The 17,101-nt window shown below is 43.2% G+C and overlaps 1 protein-coding gene across 1 annotated transcript in view; it reads right to left on the bottom strand.

Annotated features, from left to right (window-relative positions):
• Tbcd (tubulin folding cofactor D) overlaps positions 1-17,101 on the bottom strand; it is a 149,072-nt gene that overhangs the window by 29,967 nt on the left and 102,004 nt on the right. Inside the window, exons 18-23 of the mRNA XM_040750229.1 lie at positions 11,669-11,749; positions 10,083-10,156; positions 9,289-9,406; positions 7,309-7,369; positions 6,095-6,117; positions 1,477-1,508 (exon numbers count right to left, since the gene is read on the bottom strand). Of these exons, the coding sequence (XP_040606163.1) occupies positions 1,477-1,508; positions 6,095-6,117; positions 7,309-7,369; positions 9,289-9,406; positions 10,083-10,156; positions 11,669-11,749 (389 nt within the window). The remainder of the gene's footprint in view (positions 1-1,476; positions 1,509-6,094; positions 6,118-7,308; positions 7,370-9,288; positions 9,407-10,082; positions 10,157-11,668; positions 11,750-17,101) is intronic.

Below are 17,101 nucleotides of genomic sequence, written 5' to 3'. Positions count from 1 at the left end.
TGGCTTGTCCTGAATCCTTTCCCTAAATCAGTTATTTTTATTGGCCATTTAAAGGGCCTTTCTATCACAAATGAAATACATGTTTCAATATTTAATCTATTACTCTTATCTAAGTATCTACATTTTGTCTATGAACTTTTTTTTGTTTTTCGAGACAGTGTATCTCTTAATTCATGAGCTCCTGAGATTTATGTGGGTCAGGATATATGTGCCTAGTATCTCTCCCCAAGACCCACATACTTTGGGTCCTCAACATATCCACTCAATGCACAAATGAGTCTTCTAGCTGCCACTGGCCTCAGTCCTATCTGCTTTATAGTGTGCATTCTCTGCCTTCCTCCAGAACCTTCTTTACAAGGGAGTTCCATGGTGTGCCACGTCTAGCATACAGTTCTTATCTTCCTGAGTGGTATCTGTGTAAGTACCACTGGGGCTCAACTATGGTTTTCCTTAGCACTGGCCACTCCCTTGTACAGGCAGCCTGGGACATATACTGAGCAACTTGTTGGGATCCCTGTGCCTCTACATAGGTGCTGTCACCTCTGTTCTACTCTGAAATGTCAAGTGCCAACCAGATTTTGGTGGCAAGGAAAGAGGCATAACAGCACTGCAGAAGGCACTGCTTTTAAAATGATCATAGAAGCCTTAAGCTCTTTAGCTTGTGACTGATTCCACCTCTCTATCCCAATATGGGGTACCTAAGACCACCTGTGCCTAAGCCATCCCACCCCTGTCCACCACAAGGAAAATGCCAGGACTCGCAGTAGACCTGCCTATAGAAACATGGCCTCTGAATGTAGACCTTAAGATCCAGCCTCCAGATGACCATAGGAAGCTATGAGGTACAGTAGAGAGGACATCTACCCAAGTGCAGACAGAGCCCACTTGGGACTGTTGCCAAGACTTACAGAGAAGTCTAAGGGTGACATTGACAGTTCTAACTGGTCTCAATTTGGGTCATAGCAGCACACTAAAATATGTTTCCTCTCCCACTTCCCCCCACCAAACCAGTATATCAGCTGCCAATGTGGCCAGTACCAGCCAGGATATCTGGTGATATCCCCAGATAAGCCAGCAAAAACCTGAGTTTTCTATTACATTCAACTAGGTAGGAGTATTCACCTGATTACGCTGTGAAATCCCTATGGACATTAACATACAATCTGATTAACCATTCCTTACTCCGCAGTACTTAGTATAAAGAAGAAATTTGTAGCCGACATATCCCTAGAACCACCCACAGCTACCAGTCCTGTGGCATGGAAAACAAATCAGAGTTTGGGAAATGGAGTAAATGGATGCACTAGACCATGTATGATGTTCACATCCTCCTGGGATAATAGCAAGCCAGGGGCAGTAGCAGGATCTCCAACAGAAAGGAACTTCTACCACTTGTTACTGGGAGGCCTGCCCTGAGCTCAGGATATTCTTCCTCATACTGGAATGAAGGACAGCGGATTCTTTGCCCAGACCTACCTGCTTGTCTCATAAGTTCTCCTCCCAGACCCCTAAAAACCAAAAGGAACAGACAGTGTTAAAATCTTTTGCACCTAAAACATGAAACACCCCATCAATCAACATATACAACTTCAGGCACCAAAAACTATGCAGTTTTAATTAGGGGACTTAGTCTCCCAGAGTGTGAGCTACATTTTTGGAAAGAAACAAAAATCTGTGGCAAGATCATCCTCTGGCAGACTCTTGTCATTTGAGCTTTCCCAGGGCACTTGGTCATCACTGATAAATCACATAGAACCAATCACACATGTTGCTTAACCACACTTCACAACAATGCCAAGATGACCATCATGTGGCCCAAAGCAGTGGTACACTACTGTTCACCGTCACCCATCCTGAATGCCAGAAGTTACCCAACTTGCAATGATAGCAAGCAGGATCTGGGAAGCACTCGGATGAGAAAACAGCACTGGCTTGGGAGGCTTTGGCTTCTGACCCAAACAGTAACAAGATCTGCCTTAAACAAGTAGGAAGCCAGAGAATATGTGCGTTACACAGCAGACTCTGGAAGCCAGTGCAGCATGGAGACTTCTAATACCTCCGGGAACCACCATTTACGTTCCCATGGACAGATGTGGATGAAGCCCAAGTGGAGCCCCTGGCTGCCCTGTCAAGACAGGCTCAAAAGAGAGAGATGCTTAGTGGGTGAGGCCATGAAGGACAGAGGACCTATGGATGACACTGAGCTGTATATGCCAGGAAGGACTCTAGTGTAGAAGAAAACATAAGGAAGAAGGCAGGATGCTTCTCAGATCTACTCAGGCTGGAAACGATTTCTGTCAGTCAGGAAGAAAAGGCCAGGGCAGGATCCTTATAGTGGCTGTGCATCAGAAGCAGGGTTAACACTGCTCTGGACAACAAAGGCTTTGATGAAGTCTTGAAAGTGTCTAAACAAAACCAGAAAAGAAAGGTAGGTGTGTGTGTGTGTGTGTGTGTGTGTGCGTGCGCACGTGTGTGTATTCATGTTCCTTCCAATCCCAGAAATGTAAATTTCAGAAAAAAAAGGGAATTTCATGGAGAACTACCAGGAAAAGTATCTAAACAAAACCAGAAAAAAGGTGGTGTGTGTGTTCCAAGCCCAGAAATGTAAATTTCAGAAAAAAATGGGAATTTCATGGAGAACTACCAGGAAAACATGACCACAACTAAAGGAACCAACAACCCAAAAATGTTCCAGCTGATAAAGTTCACACATGAGGTCATTAATACAGCTATTATATTCCTCAGATTGTCTAAAAGAATGGAAAGAAATGTAAGCAGAGGGAGGAGGGAAAAAGACACAGAGAACATGCAGAATACTTTAAGAACTTGAGTATGTAAAAGAAAAATTGCGCCAAACCTAGTTAACAGAAGATTTAAAGGAACAGAAGAAAAAAATTTAACCTAGAACAGCAGAAAGCAGGTCTATGGTACCAGGAGCTGGGGGAGGCCTATCTAGCTCAGGTTATGACTCTGAAAAAACTTGCCAAGTCTTACAAAATTAAAACTAATGAGCTTTATCACATGCAAACTATTTATTCAAAAAAGTTTAATTAATCTCTAGGATAAACAGCAGAATAGGAAAACCCCTACATCTGCTTTCCAACACAGTAATAGCGATGAATATGCATCTGAAGATACAGCCGCCAGGCTAGAGTCTTCCCTATGCCGCTCATGCCAGTAACCCTGCTAGAATATCAATCTGATCCAACGTCATTCAGAAATATGCTGTGGCTGCCAGAAACAAGGACATCAGCAGCAACCCCAGTCATCATCATCTACAGAGGGTGCCTATGATCCTATCTGGGGACTGAGGTGCCACATCTCTGACACCTTGTGGCTTACCGTAAGCTCTCTAAATAAAATCACACTGTTCTTCCAAATCTCTAAACTATTTAAAAACAGTTCCTTCTGTAGCTTTCAGAAAACACTGCAAAAATTAAAGAGATTTTAAAAAATGTTATGTGTATGTGTATTTTGCTTGCATGTATGTCTGTGCACCATCTACATGTCTGGTACCTACAGAGGTCAGAAGAACTGGAGTTACAGATGGTTGTGAGCTGCTATGTGGGTCCTGGGAACCAAACTTTGGTCCTCTGGAAGAGCAGTCAGTGATCTTAACTGCGGAGTCATTTCTTCAGTCCTCCAAATTAAGTTTTTTTTAATTCAGACCTGAGCATGGTTCAGAAACAGGGTGTAACAAATGCCAAAAAAAAAAAAAAAAGAAAATGTTTCAAAGTCCTCACAGAAAGAAGTGGTTAATATGATGAGAGTTATGGACAGGCAGTTCTGACAGACCAGAGGCCTAAACGGGGGATAATCTTAGCTCCACAAAAACTCTCAGGTACCATATAACTCACTGTGTGCACCTATATCACTATCTACTCAATAAGATACACAGGAAGTGAGGCTTCCCACTTCAAGAGTACAGAACAGCCAGTGCTCAACCCCACAACACAAAAAGAAACAACACAGCAAGAAATGAAACAGAGTGGGAGGAAAACAGGGAAATCCTGTGTCTAACAGAACTCAGATCCAGAATATACAGAGCTGACTGCTCAACAAGACAGATGTATTTTTAAGAAAGTGAATAAGGGCTGGACATGGTGGCATACACCCTTAATCCAGCCCTCGGAAGGCAGGCAGAGCTCTGTGAGTTTGAGGCCAGCCTGATCTACATAGGGAGTGCCAGGATGGCTGGGGCTATATAGGGAGACTCTGTCTCAAAGGAGGAAAAAACGGAATTCAATGAATGGTCACTCCACAAGAGACAGGCAGTGCTCAATCAACAGGATGCTCAGCATCACTTAGTTACTGGGAACACATAAAACTACATTCACAACAAATTAGAACAATGACTACCACTACAATATACCACAACCATTCAGATGTGGGGCTGGTTAGGACACAGGACAACGAGTTGGTGATCTATACACCTGCCAAACCACTCCTGATGTACCCAAGAAAAGGAACAAACATGTACTCCAAGATAAAAGCTGATGTGTACAGCAGCTTCAATCCATACTGTACCCTGAGTTGAGATGACACCCTAAACACACACATTGTTTCTTAGCAATGAAAGGGAAAAGAAAACAAAACAAAACCACAACAACAGCAAAAACCAAGTCTGATGGAATCCCAGCACAGGGAAAATGAAGCAGGTGAATTGCCAGTAGGGCCAAATGTGGTGGTATAGTCTTACCAGCACATAGGAGGCAGATGGAGCTCTGAAAATGTAAGGGCAATCTAGTCTACACAGTGAGTCCTAGGCCAGCCAGGGCAACATAGTAAGACCCTGTCTTTTTTTTTTTTTTTTTAAGGTAATTCTCAGGGCTGGTGAAATGGTTCAGCAGTCAAGAACATTAGCTTCTTTTCCAGAGATCCAGGTTCAATTCCCAGTGTCCATGCAGTAACTAACAACCATCTGAAGGAAACAGACACCTTCCAGCCTCCTTGGGCACTGCATACATGTTGTCTACAGACACATGGTCAGGTAAAACATCAGTATACATAAAATAAATATTTTTTGAAAAGACAAGAGTGGACCATAGTAAGACCCAGTCTAAAATAAAACAGAAAAATAATATATACAATAGCATAGATGAATCTCAAACACACTGGAAGAAAGAATCAGGATGATGGGAAAGTCCTGTATATATGTAAATAAAGTTGGCCAATAGGGAAGCAAGATAGGTGGGACCAGGAGTCTAGGAGGATTCTGGGAAAATGTAGTGAAGGGAGTCATCACCTAGTGATTCCCCGGAAGAGAGAACACGAGTCTGGCATTCACAGAAAGATAAGTACTTATAAAAATATACATTAGTAACTATGGTCAAATATTAAGTCAGAGCTAGCTGATTAGAAACCATAGCAAACAGCTAATAGCTTCATAATTAATATAGTGTCTTATGTGTTATTTGGGGGTTCAGACAGCTCGGCAGGGCCCTGACAGCAGGCAGGAAGACTAAACGCTACACCAGACCTGGAAGCTTTACATACAATCCTACCTGCACAGATCTAAAGGAAAAAGACTGCAGAAACAGAGAGCACTCAAGGTGCTGGGCCCAAGAGTCAACAGCCACCAAAAGCAGATAGACAATACCTACTCATTTGGGCAGGCTGCAACTGTCTTCAGCCACAGAATTCACAGGGACACACTGAAACATGGGGTGCCATGACTTGTGACTTTTTAGCTTCCAGAAAGCCTAAAGACGCCAAAGAGTTGCAGCCTTCATGCCCTTGAATATTGGGCTGCATGTCTTCAAAGTGAACATGTAACAGTAAGGACAGATGAAAGTGAGCTATTAGCTACTTCAAAGTACAACGAGGGATAGCAAAATGGCTCAGCAGGTAAAGGTGCCTTTCACCAAGCCTGACAACCTGAGTTCAGTCCCTGGAACCCACAAGATAGAAAGAACCAAGTCCTACAAATTGTCCTCTGACCTCCACTAGCACATATGGCATGTTTTACACACACACACACACACACACACACACACACACACACACACACACACACAGAGCTTCAATGAACCAGCTGTTCCAGACAACACACATTTCCATTACACATGTAAGAAGTTTTACCCTGTAGGCTTACCTATAGAGATGACGATCATAAAGCTAAAATTAAAGAATGAAAAGTCAGTAATTTAAGTTATTTAGTTAGACAATTTGTTATGCTTATAACAGTGACTATTATCAACATAAGAATGATGGCAGGGTGACAGAAAGCCAGTCAGGAAGGTCAGAAGACCAAGGCCCACCCCACTGTCCCTGGTCTTGGTTGGGTTCTTCAGGTGCATTATCTCTAAAAAGAAACTGAGGTGCACAGGCATGAAGAAAGAAGGTGGCCCCTTTCATGCTGGCCTACTGATCACCACTCAGGTAGAAAACTAATTATGCCAAATGGCTCTGGTGTTTTCTGTCTCCAGAAAAACTCAAAAGTAATTTAGTTCATTGTTATGAGTATATCCAACACTTGCTGGATATTCACACAATTACTACCAGTTCTACTAAATATACTTTAAGTTCCCACAAAAACTAAAAGCAGTAGCCTGTCACCACCCACATTCCTCAGAAACAGGAAGTCCTGGTTCAGAGAACACAGGGGCTCCATTCTCTCAGCCTCTGCATGGGGCTGCTACCCTCCAAACCCTCACTTCCAACACTGAGCAAGAATGCCAGGCTCCACTGTAAAAAAAGAAATGCTAAAACTAACCAAATGGCCTCATCAGTCATTATGATCTAAGACAAGCCATTATATAAAGAAAAAAATTGTAAGGAATAGAAAAATATTTACAATAAGAAACAATAAAACCATATAATTCCTTAGGAATGTGGAGGAATTTTAATTCCTTGAAAATATCTTGGGTTTATATTTTTTCTCTTTTATGTCATAGAAGGTTTTGAGAATATTAAAATCCCAGAAAAATATACATGCATTCTTACAATCCCCAAAATGAGCAAATCAGCATTAAATTTCAGGAGAGTGGAGACTAGAGTCACAGGGGCAAAGTTATAAATAAAAGGCCTTTGTTTTATAGGCACCTAACCCTCTAGAAGGACATCCAATCCCTCAGCTGAGAACTCCTGTTAAGGCCCACAATGAGACACCAATACAGCCCTGAGACCCATTGATTATGATGCCACCCAATAAGACGGCTTCTGGCCCCAGAGAACAACTAGCCCTGCTACCATTTCCAGATACGCCCCCCCCCCCCAGAGTAATGTTGATGGAGAGAACCCATAGAGCCATCAAGTCCTGGTCAACTAGATAAGCAGGTGGAAGGGGTTCAGAGGGACCACACAGACCTGCTGGTGGATCTGCTTCACGCTTTGCACTGCCTTCTCATCCAGATAGTCTGTGACAGGCCTGCGGAAGGGTAAACACAGCACTGAGTTCAATAAGGATTAAGCCGGAGCCCAGGGTCACAGTAAAGAATACAGACTCAAAGATCAGCTTCTTGCTCATGCTCCCACAGTCCCTGAAGATCTCCCTCTTCCGCCTCAATTACAACTGTGTTGGGGACTGGAGAGATGGTTCAAAGGCACATGATGCTATGAGCCTTCTGCTGTCCTCAGAAAAATATCCGCTGCAGTCAACCTAGCACTTAAGACTCCAGCAGAGAATTCTACCTTGCCTGACTCAGGGTAACTCACTGAGTATATGCTATAATGTAAATCACAGTTCATACTGAACATCTGTTCTCTTCTACATATGGCATGTGCCAGGCAGAGCTATGCAGTGTCAATTACCCAAAGGAGCTACAATCCCCTGTGTTTTAGGTATAACTGTGCATCCCCACAACACCCTGGGGATCTGATATCTATTACTTGCCAGGCAGAGCTATGTGGTAACTAACTCCAGCTCCCTGGAGATCTATCTAGTCTATGAGGTGCTAGGCAGAGCCACACAGAGCCCAATGCCCTGGAGGTCTGAATTCTCTTACATGTTGAGCAGAGCCATGTAGAGCCTAACACCCTGAGGCCATGTATAAACACAACAGCTTGGGAATGGCTCTCAAATGTACCATATCATTACAATGCACTGCTGAGAAATGTCATGGCCCATGTGCCTTTTACCATAACCAAGGAGAGGAAGGCCATCAACACTAGGTGCCCATTCCACCTTTACAGACCACCTATACATACTATGAACAGTCTACTGGGGCCAAGGAACAACCAAACTTCCTGATAAGCAGGAATGAGGGCCACATACCCATCTGCTGTCACCCCAAACCAGGGAGCCACCAAACGCAACAGGAAATGACTTAAGTACAAGTTTCAAGCTTGAACCTAAGGGGATCTATAAGATCTTATTTTTGAGGAGTCAACTGCACAGTGACATAAAGGAATTACACAGTCTTGGAATGCTCCATCATTGGCCTTAACTTCTTGCTTTGTAGTTCTATTATAGATGTAGCCATTGGGGAGAATTCTCAAGGGAAACTTCCACACCTACCTACCTACCTTTTCATTCTTTTTTTTTTTCTGTTTTGTTTTTTTGTTTGTTTGTTTTTTCCCAAGACAGGGTCTATGTGTATCTCTGGCTGTTCTGGAACTCACTCTGTAGACCAAGCTGGCCTCGAACTCAGATCTGCCTGCCTCTGCCTCCCAAGTACTGGGATTAAAAGTGTGTACCACCACTAAGTAGCCCTAACTTACCCGTTCAAGCAGTTTAAATTATTAAAGTAACAAATGGGAACTGAGGAGATGACTCATCAAGAAAATATCTTGTCACAAAACCTGAGTTTAGATCCTCAGAACCCAGGTAAAAGCCAGACACAGTGATGTACTTGTATGTACTCCCAGGAAGATGGGCAATATAGACCAGAGAGTCATCTGACACTAACAAGGCTAGCTTAGTGAGCAGCGTACTGACACTGCCTTAAACTAGGTGGGGCATGAGGAAGATGTCCAAGGTTTGCTCTGACCTACACACGTGTTCTGTGGCACACAGGTGCACACATGTACATAGATACACATTCACAAACACAGAGTGACAAATTAACTGCTCAGTGCCACCTCTGAACAGGTGTCATTGTTCTTGTTGTCTGAGTCATAGCCTTGGCATCATGATGGGAAACCAAACGGCAGAGGTAGCACAGACACCTTATGAATGTCAACCAGCAGTCCTTCCCTGTGGTTAGGAGAGTAGTACTAACTAACCACTGACCACCTCAACATAAAATGGAACCCTAAAAACACAAGGAACCAACAGTCAGAGCTGACAAGCTGTCCTCAAACCCTAAATCACTACTGTTACCTAGCTTCCAAGATGGCATCTCCTACCTGTTCCTCTGTGAAGCCAGCTTGTATAGTGCATATGTGATCTCTGCACAGGAAAGGATGGCACCATGTCTTGTGTGTAGATCTGGACTCAGTGTCATCAACAACAGTGCTGGGAATACTGCAGTAGTCAAGTTGAAGGACACACAAGGGACAACTCATTACTTACAAGTATTTCCTCTGGTGGTGGTCAGGGTCACCACCACTGTTCCTTCTGAGCCACCAGGGAAATGTGCTAGGTCACAGCATATAAATCAGTACATGCATACAGGCCCCCAGATGCCCAGTGAGGGACAGCTGAAAAAGGTCATGTCTGCAGATTTTCCCATCCGCACCTCTGATAGGCAGAGGCAGCAGGAAGATCAAAGGCCACACAACCATAAAAGGTGACAGGCACTTCCACTCCTTATTTCTTCCCAGTGAGAGCCTCTGGTGTTTAGGGAGGAGAAAGCAGAAGGGCTCCAAATTCTAAGTACACGTCAATCTAGAGGCACTGACAACTCAAATGAGCCCCTGGAATTCTCCGCCATTTTTAACCTATACAGTGCGACCCATAGATTCCTTGTTTTGTGGATGGCACCTGTGTCTGATGCCACCCAAAGCTGCCACTGGACAAACATGCTGCATTTGTCTTCACAGTCTATCCTGATTTAGCCTGTGGCTTACTCTTCAGCAATGGACATAGGACATTATCTTCATCCACTATGAGAACAGCACATCTTTCTGCTGTGTATGTCCACACATATGCACACAGGTGCACTTGTATGAGTGCTGCAGGAAGTAGTATGCACACCTACCATGAGTGGCTATGTACTCAGGTTCTTGTGGGGTCAGGTTGTGCAGTGCCTTTGCAGACAGTTCTCGGATGGCCCTGAGAAGTAACAGTAGCTGTTAGTAGAGCTCATATCAGTATTATTCACAGCAGCCTTAAGATGGATGCACCCAAGGATCTATCAATAATGAATAGATAAGCAAAATATGGCAGATAGAGACAATGGAATATTACTCAACTAAAAAGGAAAAGAATTTGGACACTTGCCATAACAGCATGTCAATTTGTAGTCAGCAGGTCAAAAACTGCCCAAGGTTTCTTTTGTAAAGCTCTAAGTTAAGGACAGTTTTTACATTTTTAGGGGTCATATAAAGAAAAAAAATACATATATATGAGACAGAGACCTAAGGAGTTAACTATCTGTCCCTTTAAAGAAAGAGCTGATAGCCCATGCACACAGATTCACTATCATGTTATACTATGAAGCAAAGAGAAACATTTCATAATGATAAATGTCAGGAAGATGAAAAATCAGAGGTATACACACATCTAAAAAGAAAGCCCCACTCAAGATACAGGAAAGAACAAGTGACAATTAGAAAATCAATCAGAGATCTCAAAAGTTCAAAAACTGAGTCTAACCTAGGGATTACATATTTACAATGTGGTTTTGAATGTCTTGTTGGCTGGTAAATATGAAAGGAAATTTAATTAACCTCTGGCTGAGCAAGTCTAGGCATTCTTCTCCCGAATAGAGATTTAACATCCCATCTGCCTGCATGCACATAATCTCCTGAAGGAAAGGAGGGATTTCCTGGTAGGTGGTCACAGCTAGTCAATCGAACTACATGGAGGCTTGAGCCAGAGGCTCCTCACTCCAGAGTCCAAAGCAGACTGCACACAGCTACACAAGCTAGTGTCAGCCAACAAATACTTGAAAGGCTTTTGGTCCTTGGGAGCTGAAACACAGTCCCCGGTATCAGAGTGGATCTTTCAACCACAAACACCCACCCGGACACTGGGATTTGGAAGGGACACAATGTTCCCCTAGTATTTTCTCTGTGTTGGCTGACTAGGCCTACCTAGAGATGGTAGCAAAACACTGACAGCGCTTATATCTAAGTTACAGTTGCCTTTCTTCTTTGAAGACACATTTAATTACGTATGAAATACCAAGATGGCCCCCAAGCTGCCATTGTAATTTTGACAACTACCACTAGCACCTATTCAGTTCTTAGGTGACAACATATAAGAGATATCTATGGAGGCCAAGCAGAGCAGAATCAGTATGGAGGCAGGTCAAATGAACAGGGAGACCAGGTTATTCCAACTGCCTGAACTGCTCTGTCCTCAGGCTATAACTTCCCTATTACACATGACAAGGGTATTCGGGTTGAGTTACATCTCAGAATTGCCTGACCAACAGCTCCAGAAGTGAAACAAAACAGACATACAGACCATCAACAAGCATGCTACACATAGAGACTGGACTTTTCATTACTTCTCAGATATAATTATTTTAAAATAGTTTGTCTACAATGAAAATACACACATGAACCCGTTGTGGGGGAAGGAGGAATTTTCAGAGAGTCACAAAAACACAAAACTTACAAATCCCAATGGTTGATTTTCATGGAAACCAAGTGGTCAATCATTGGCTTGGTATATTCCTGGAAGCCAGCAATAAACACACTGAAAGGCAAAATATTAAAAGCCAGAGAAAGGGGTAAATATGAGAAGATACAATGACACACATGTATAAAACTCTCTTAAGCCATTATTTTATGTATTAAAAATTAAGATAAAAATAAAGAACATGGAGAAGCCAGAACCTTCATATACTGCTCTTGAGAATGGAAACGAAAACAATTATGTTCAAAAATAGCTTGACCATTCCTTCAAGAGTAAAAACTACCTACCAGATGACCCAAACATTCCCTGCATCGGCAGCTACTCAAGACAGGAGAGCCTTCACCCAGAAACGATGCACACAGCTCAGGAGCATACCCAGAGCTGTGCCTAGGAGCAGCACTCCACGTACATGCGGCTGATGGAGAAGCAGATTGCTTATCCATCCACATCACAGGCAGGACAAAGAAACAGCTTCTTGTTTCAAGCCTGGGTCTTACTACGTACCCCTGGATAGCACAGAACTTGCTATGTTGCCTAGGCTGGTCTCAAAATCAAAGCACTGAGATTGAAGGCATGCACCATCAAACCTGGCTTTTTGTTGTTGTTGTTTAAAGATTTATTTTTATCCTATTTAATTTGGCTTTTTGAACTTTCTTTTAGAATTACATACATGAGTACTGTATTTATATCATTTTCATCCCACCTTCTCCCAGCAACTCCTTATGTCCACCCTCTAAATTCCTTACAATTTCATAACCTCTTTGGGTATGTTTATATCCTGCTGCATTCATTTAACACACTTAAGGCTGCCGGGAGAGGCGGGGGTGGTGTCCCTGGGAAAGACTGCCCCCTCTGTCGGCAGCCACTGATTGCCTATAGCTCTTCATCTAGTGATGCAGCCTATGAGACTTTCCCCATCTACACTGGAATGTGAACTGGTGTTGCCACGGCACAGTTCCCTGTCATACATAGAAGACATTATCTCATAGACAACGCTCTGGCCCTCTGCCTCTTGCAATCCTTCCAACTCCTCTCCCATGATGTTTCCTGAGCCTTAGGTGTATGAGTTGTGTTACAGATAAATCATGTAGATGTGTATTTCAATTCTCTGATGCAAAGGCTAATATGGGAATGTGTGGAGATTTAACTTTGTACAGAACTGTGAATGTGTGGTTTTGACCTCTCCATACCTTCCTGAGATCGGCAGCAGTCGGTCTTTGAATGTCTAACCATTCAGAGAATTTCATCTTTGAGCTAACCTGTGTTGGACATATTGTCATGTGCTTACTGAATTTTTGTTTCTCTTTTTTAGTGATATTCCTCGGCAAGTGTAGGCCAATTTTTTATTTGGATTTTGCTTTCCTTATATTACTTTAGTGCAAACTGTTTCCCAACTGTGCCTTTTTTTCTGTACATCACTTTTAGTAGCCTTATTTATGTGTAATTAACACATGTTACATGCATACAAAGTATAAAGCTTGCTAAGTCTGACAGAGAAGGACACTTAACTGTCAGATGGGTAACAGGGTTGTGAGCATACTTGTCATCCACCAAATTATTTTTCTCGTCTAGATTGCTTTTCACCTTTGCATAATTTATTTTCCTTAGCATGATTGTTTTGCAACTCATTCACTTTATATGTCATGTCAAGAAGTTCAGGAGAGAGGACTCAATGGTTAAGAACATTGCTGCTCTTGTAAAAGTTGTGAGTTTGGTTCCCAATACCCATGTCAGAAGGCTCACAGCTGCCTGTAACTCTAGCTACAAGAGCTCCAGCACCCTTTTCCGGCCTCCTCAGGGACCCACACACGTGTAGTATTGCTAACACAGATTGTAACACACATGTATGACTGAAAATAATAAAAACAGATCCTGTGCACCAGACCAGTCTGTTGAGTTCACCTGACCCTTAGCCTACCCACATTCTATCTAACCTCTAGGCCTAGCCTGCGTCAGACATCCTGTCCTCTGATCTAACCTAGGCATTTTTTAGTTTTTTAATATGATGAACAAGGCCTAGCTGCTGACCAACTGCTGATCACCCTGGCAGGCAAGCCGTACAGCACCATAGCAGAAGGGAAAGCACAATACAGAGGCACCTACAACAGGGAATCGGTGTTCAGTGGAAGAACTCAAAACGAGAAGAAGCACTCTGCAAGCAGTGCTAATGCAGAGCACCAGCCACTCAGAGCCAGGCAGAACAGATCACAGAGACAGTGAAAGTGTAGGTTCCCCAGGTGGGTACACTTGGCACTTGCTAAACTGTACAATAATGAGGGACACACATTGGGTTGGATATGATTAAAGTTACAAGGCTGAAGGTATTGAGTTATTCGGTGTGAAGGCTCATCTGGCAAGCATGAGGGCATGGGTTCCATCCCAGCACCACTGGAAAATCACTCTTAGAAACAACAAGATGGGGCTTAAAAATATAATCTATAGGTAGGGTGGACCATTCTGATTAAATGAAAAAACTAGAACCATAAAAGAAGTTGAAGTATTAAAACACAAAACCTTTAAGGAAAATGTCTTCCAAGGAGGAAAAAAAAGTCAAAGCAAACAAACTCAGAAAAAAGTATCTTCTACTGGTATCGCAGAAGACTTCCTTGAAATAATGAAATTCTTTCACTTAGTGGGGACATCAGTCCATGAGAAAAATCATCAGAAGCATCAGCCTCCAGAAGCTAAGTTGAGCCCCATCACACAGGAAATGAAAAAGAGAATTTAATGCATCTTCCAAACTACTATAGAGGGCTTGCCATTGTCAGGAGCTAGAAGGACCTACTGTGGACAGGGCAGCTCCTGTATATAATGGCCACATGACCTAGGAACCTAAAACATAAAAGTTCTTCTTGTTCACAAATCTACTTCTGGTTTTTGTTTGTCGCATACAATGCTGGGCATGGGACCTAGGGCTTGCATATGCTAATAAGCAAGTATACCCTAGACTACAACTTCACTTTTGATGATATTTTCATGTGTAACACACAAGTAAAAAGTTGTATCAACCACACAGCATTTATAAAGATTTACTGAGCCCGAGGATCTACTGAGATCAGTGTCCAGATACAGATGGCCTGTGCTTCCACTCAGGAAACATACTAGCTGACCAGTGGACCAAATATGCTCCTTACATAATCAGTCAACCTGCCCATATGCAAATATAAATAGACACTGAGCAAACTTGTTCTGTTTTGTTTTCAAAGCAGGGTTTCTCTGTGCAGCTTTGGAGCCTGTCCTAGAACTTACTCTGTAGACAAGGGTGGCCTTGAACCCACAGAAATCTGCCTGCATCTGCCTCCCAAGTGCTGGGATCAAAGGCATGTGCCACCACCACCCGGCTGACTCTCAGTAAACTTATGACAGGAACTCCTGGATGGGACCCAGAGACTGGGAGAAGGCATAAGTGGCTTTCCCTGGGAGACTGACAGGAGTTGGGCCACATCACCAAGGAGCTTCGCTGCAAAGTTCTATGGCATGTCCCTTGTATGCACAATAGCCTGGTTCACAACCAAGCCAGCAGCCCTAAAGTCTGCAGCAGGGCCAGGGAAGGGCAAGATTCCAGAAGAGCATGAAAATAATTAGTGCCTCACAGAAGAAGGGAACACAGAGAGGGGAGACCAGACCATCAGAGACCAATCCCAGGTCAGCCACCAACTAGTAGTGACCTTATGGACATTGGCCTAAGGCAACAGTGAACCTATATGTAGCATTCAGGGTACTGGGAAGTCAAGTGCCAATCAAGAGGAGTCTGCCAGAAGGTGGGAGAGGGGAGACTGAGGCAAAGGCACAGGCAGGGAAAGGAGTGAGGTAACATGATCTAAGGAAGATGTCAGATGCCAGGGTGGCAGGACAAAGCATAAATGGGGATGGGCCCTGCCACATGGCAAGCAGTCAGGGATGTGAGGAGGGCCAGAAGGTGAGACATGTTTGAAGCTCATGAGAGATGAGTAAATGGAAGAACCAGGTGACCCATCACTGTGAGGATGAGAAAAGGAACAGAAATTATGGTTTAGGCAGATGGAGGCACTCTACCTTGAGGCCACCTTGCTTTGAGTGACATAGAGAACATAAGCATATGAAATTCCTGGAAAACAAGCTACTAGGGGGGAAAAAGGTGACATGAAATTACTGTTTTCCAACTACTCACTTGCCCATGACCTTACACATACATATTTAAAACTATATTACAACTGTATGTCATGAAACATATACAAAAAAGTTTTTCAAAAGGTTCTGACATGGAAGCCTACAGGACACTGAAAGAATCTAGCAGTCTAGTTAAAAAATAAATAAATAAACATTACTATCAAACATCTGAGAGAGAAGATATGACCCTCAAATTCCCACCATGCACAAAGCAGAGCACCACAGGCTTCCCTATGTCTTTCACTTGTGCATATCACGACATACGCTGAACACGTGCAGTAACCTGATGGGGGGAGGCCCTTCTGTACGCTGTGAATATATGTTTTTCTCATTGGTCGAAGAATAAATGATGTTTGGCCAATAGCCAGGCAGGAAGTATAGGCGGGGCTACCAGACTAGGAGAATGCTGGGAAGAAAAGAAGCAGGGAAGCAGTCACCAGGAGAGACACCATGTGGCCACCGATGGAGTAACATGCCAGAGCATTACGGGTAAGCCATGGCCTCGTGGCAATACACAGTTTAATAGAAATGGGTTAATAATTAAGGGAGAGCTAACCAATAAGAAGCCTTAGCTATCGGCCAAACAGTTTATAATTGATGTAAGCCTCTGTGGTTCCTCCTCTCAAGATGACTTTAGCTTGACATAAAATTCAGCTCAGGGACCTCAAGACAAACTATGTTCTTACTTCACCCCACTGAGGTTTACTGAGGCCCCACAATACGGCCTTCTACAAGCCTTCTGCCTGCTACTACCCGGATAAATCCTGCCCTCCAGGGTTCAGCTGGGGAGATGGTACTCTGATCAGAGGCCCTGTGGTACTAGGATGTGGGGGCTGTCCTCATAAGACAGCAGCTGATCTACTGCTCAGGCCCCATCATCACACGGGTCCAATGTACTGGAGAAGAAACACACTAGGGCTAGGTCATGTTCTCAAGTATTTTTGCTAAATGGACATAATGATATGTTAAATTTTGGACTGGTGTGGAAACCTTAGCAACAAGTAGAATTTGCCAAAGCCCAAACTTAACTGCCAGTTATTTTACCTAAGAAACTCCAAAAAAAGGTCACAGAACCTCACATACAACATTCAAGCCTTAATAATCAATCAGAGAACAAAGGACACATGTACATAAGACATGAAGAGCTGGGCTGAGGGGTAACGGCATGCAGATGAGGACAAGTTTGGTCACATTCTTCCTGGGGAAGAGATTGGTCACTTTTTTGGTTTTAGTTTTTTTTTTTTCTTTTCTTAAGTCTGTCCA

The sequence above is a fragment of the Mesocricetus auratus genome, unplaced genomic scaffold (assembly GCF_017639785.1).
Source record: "Mesocricetus auratus isolate SY011 unplaced genomic scaffold, BCM_Maur_2.0 Super-Scaffold_100007, whole genome shotgun sequence".
In the NCBI taxonomy this organism is placed as follows: domain Eukaryota; kingdom Metazoa; phylum Chordata; class Mammalia; order Rodentia; family Cricetidae; genus Mesocricetus; species Mesocricetus auratus.
Note: the sequence above shows the minus strand (reverse complement) of the source record. Positions and strands in the feature narration are given on the sequence as shown.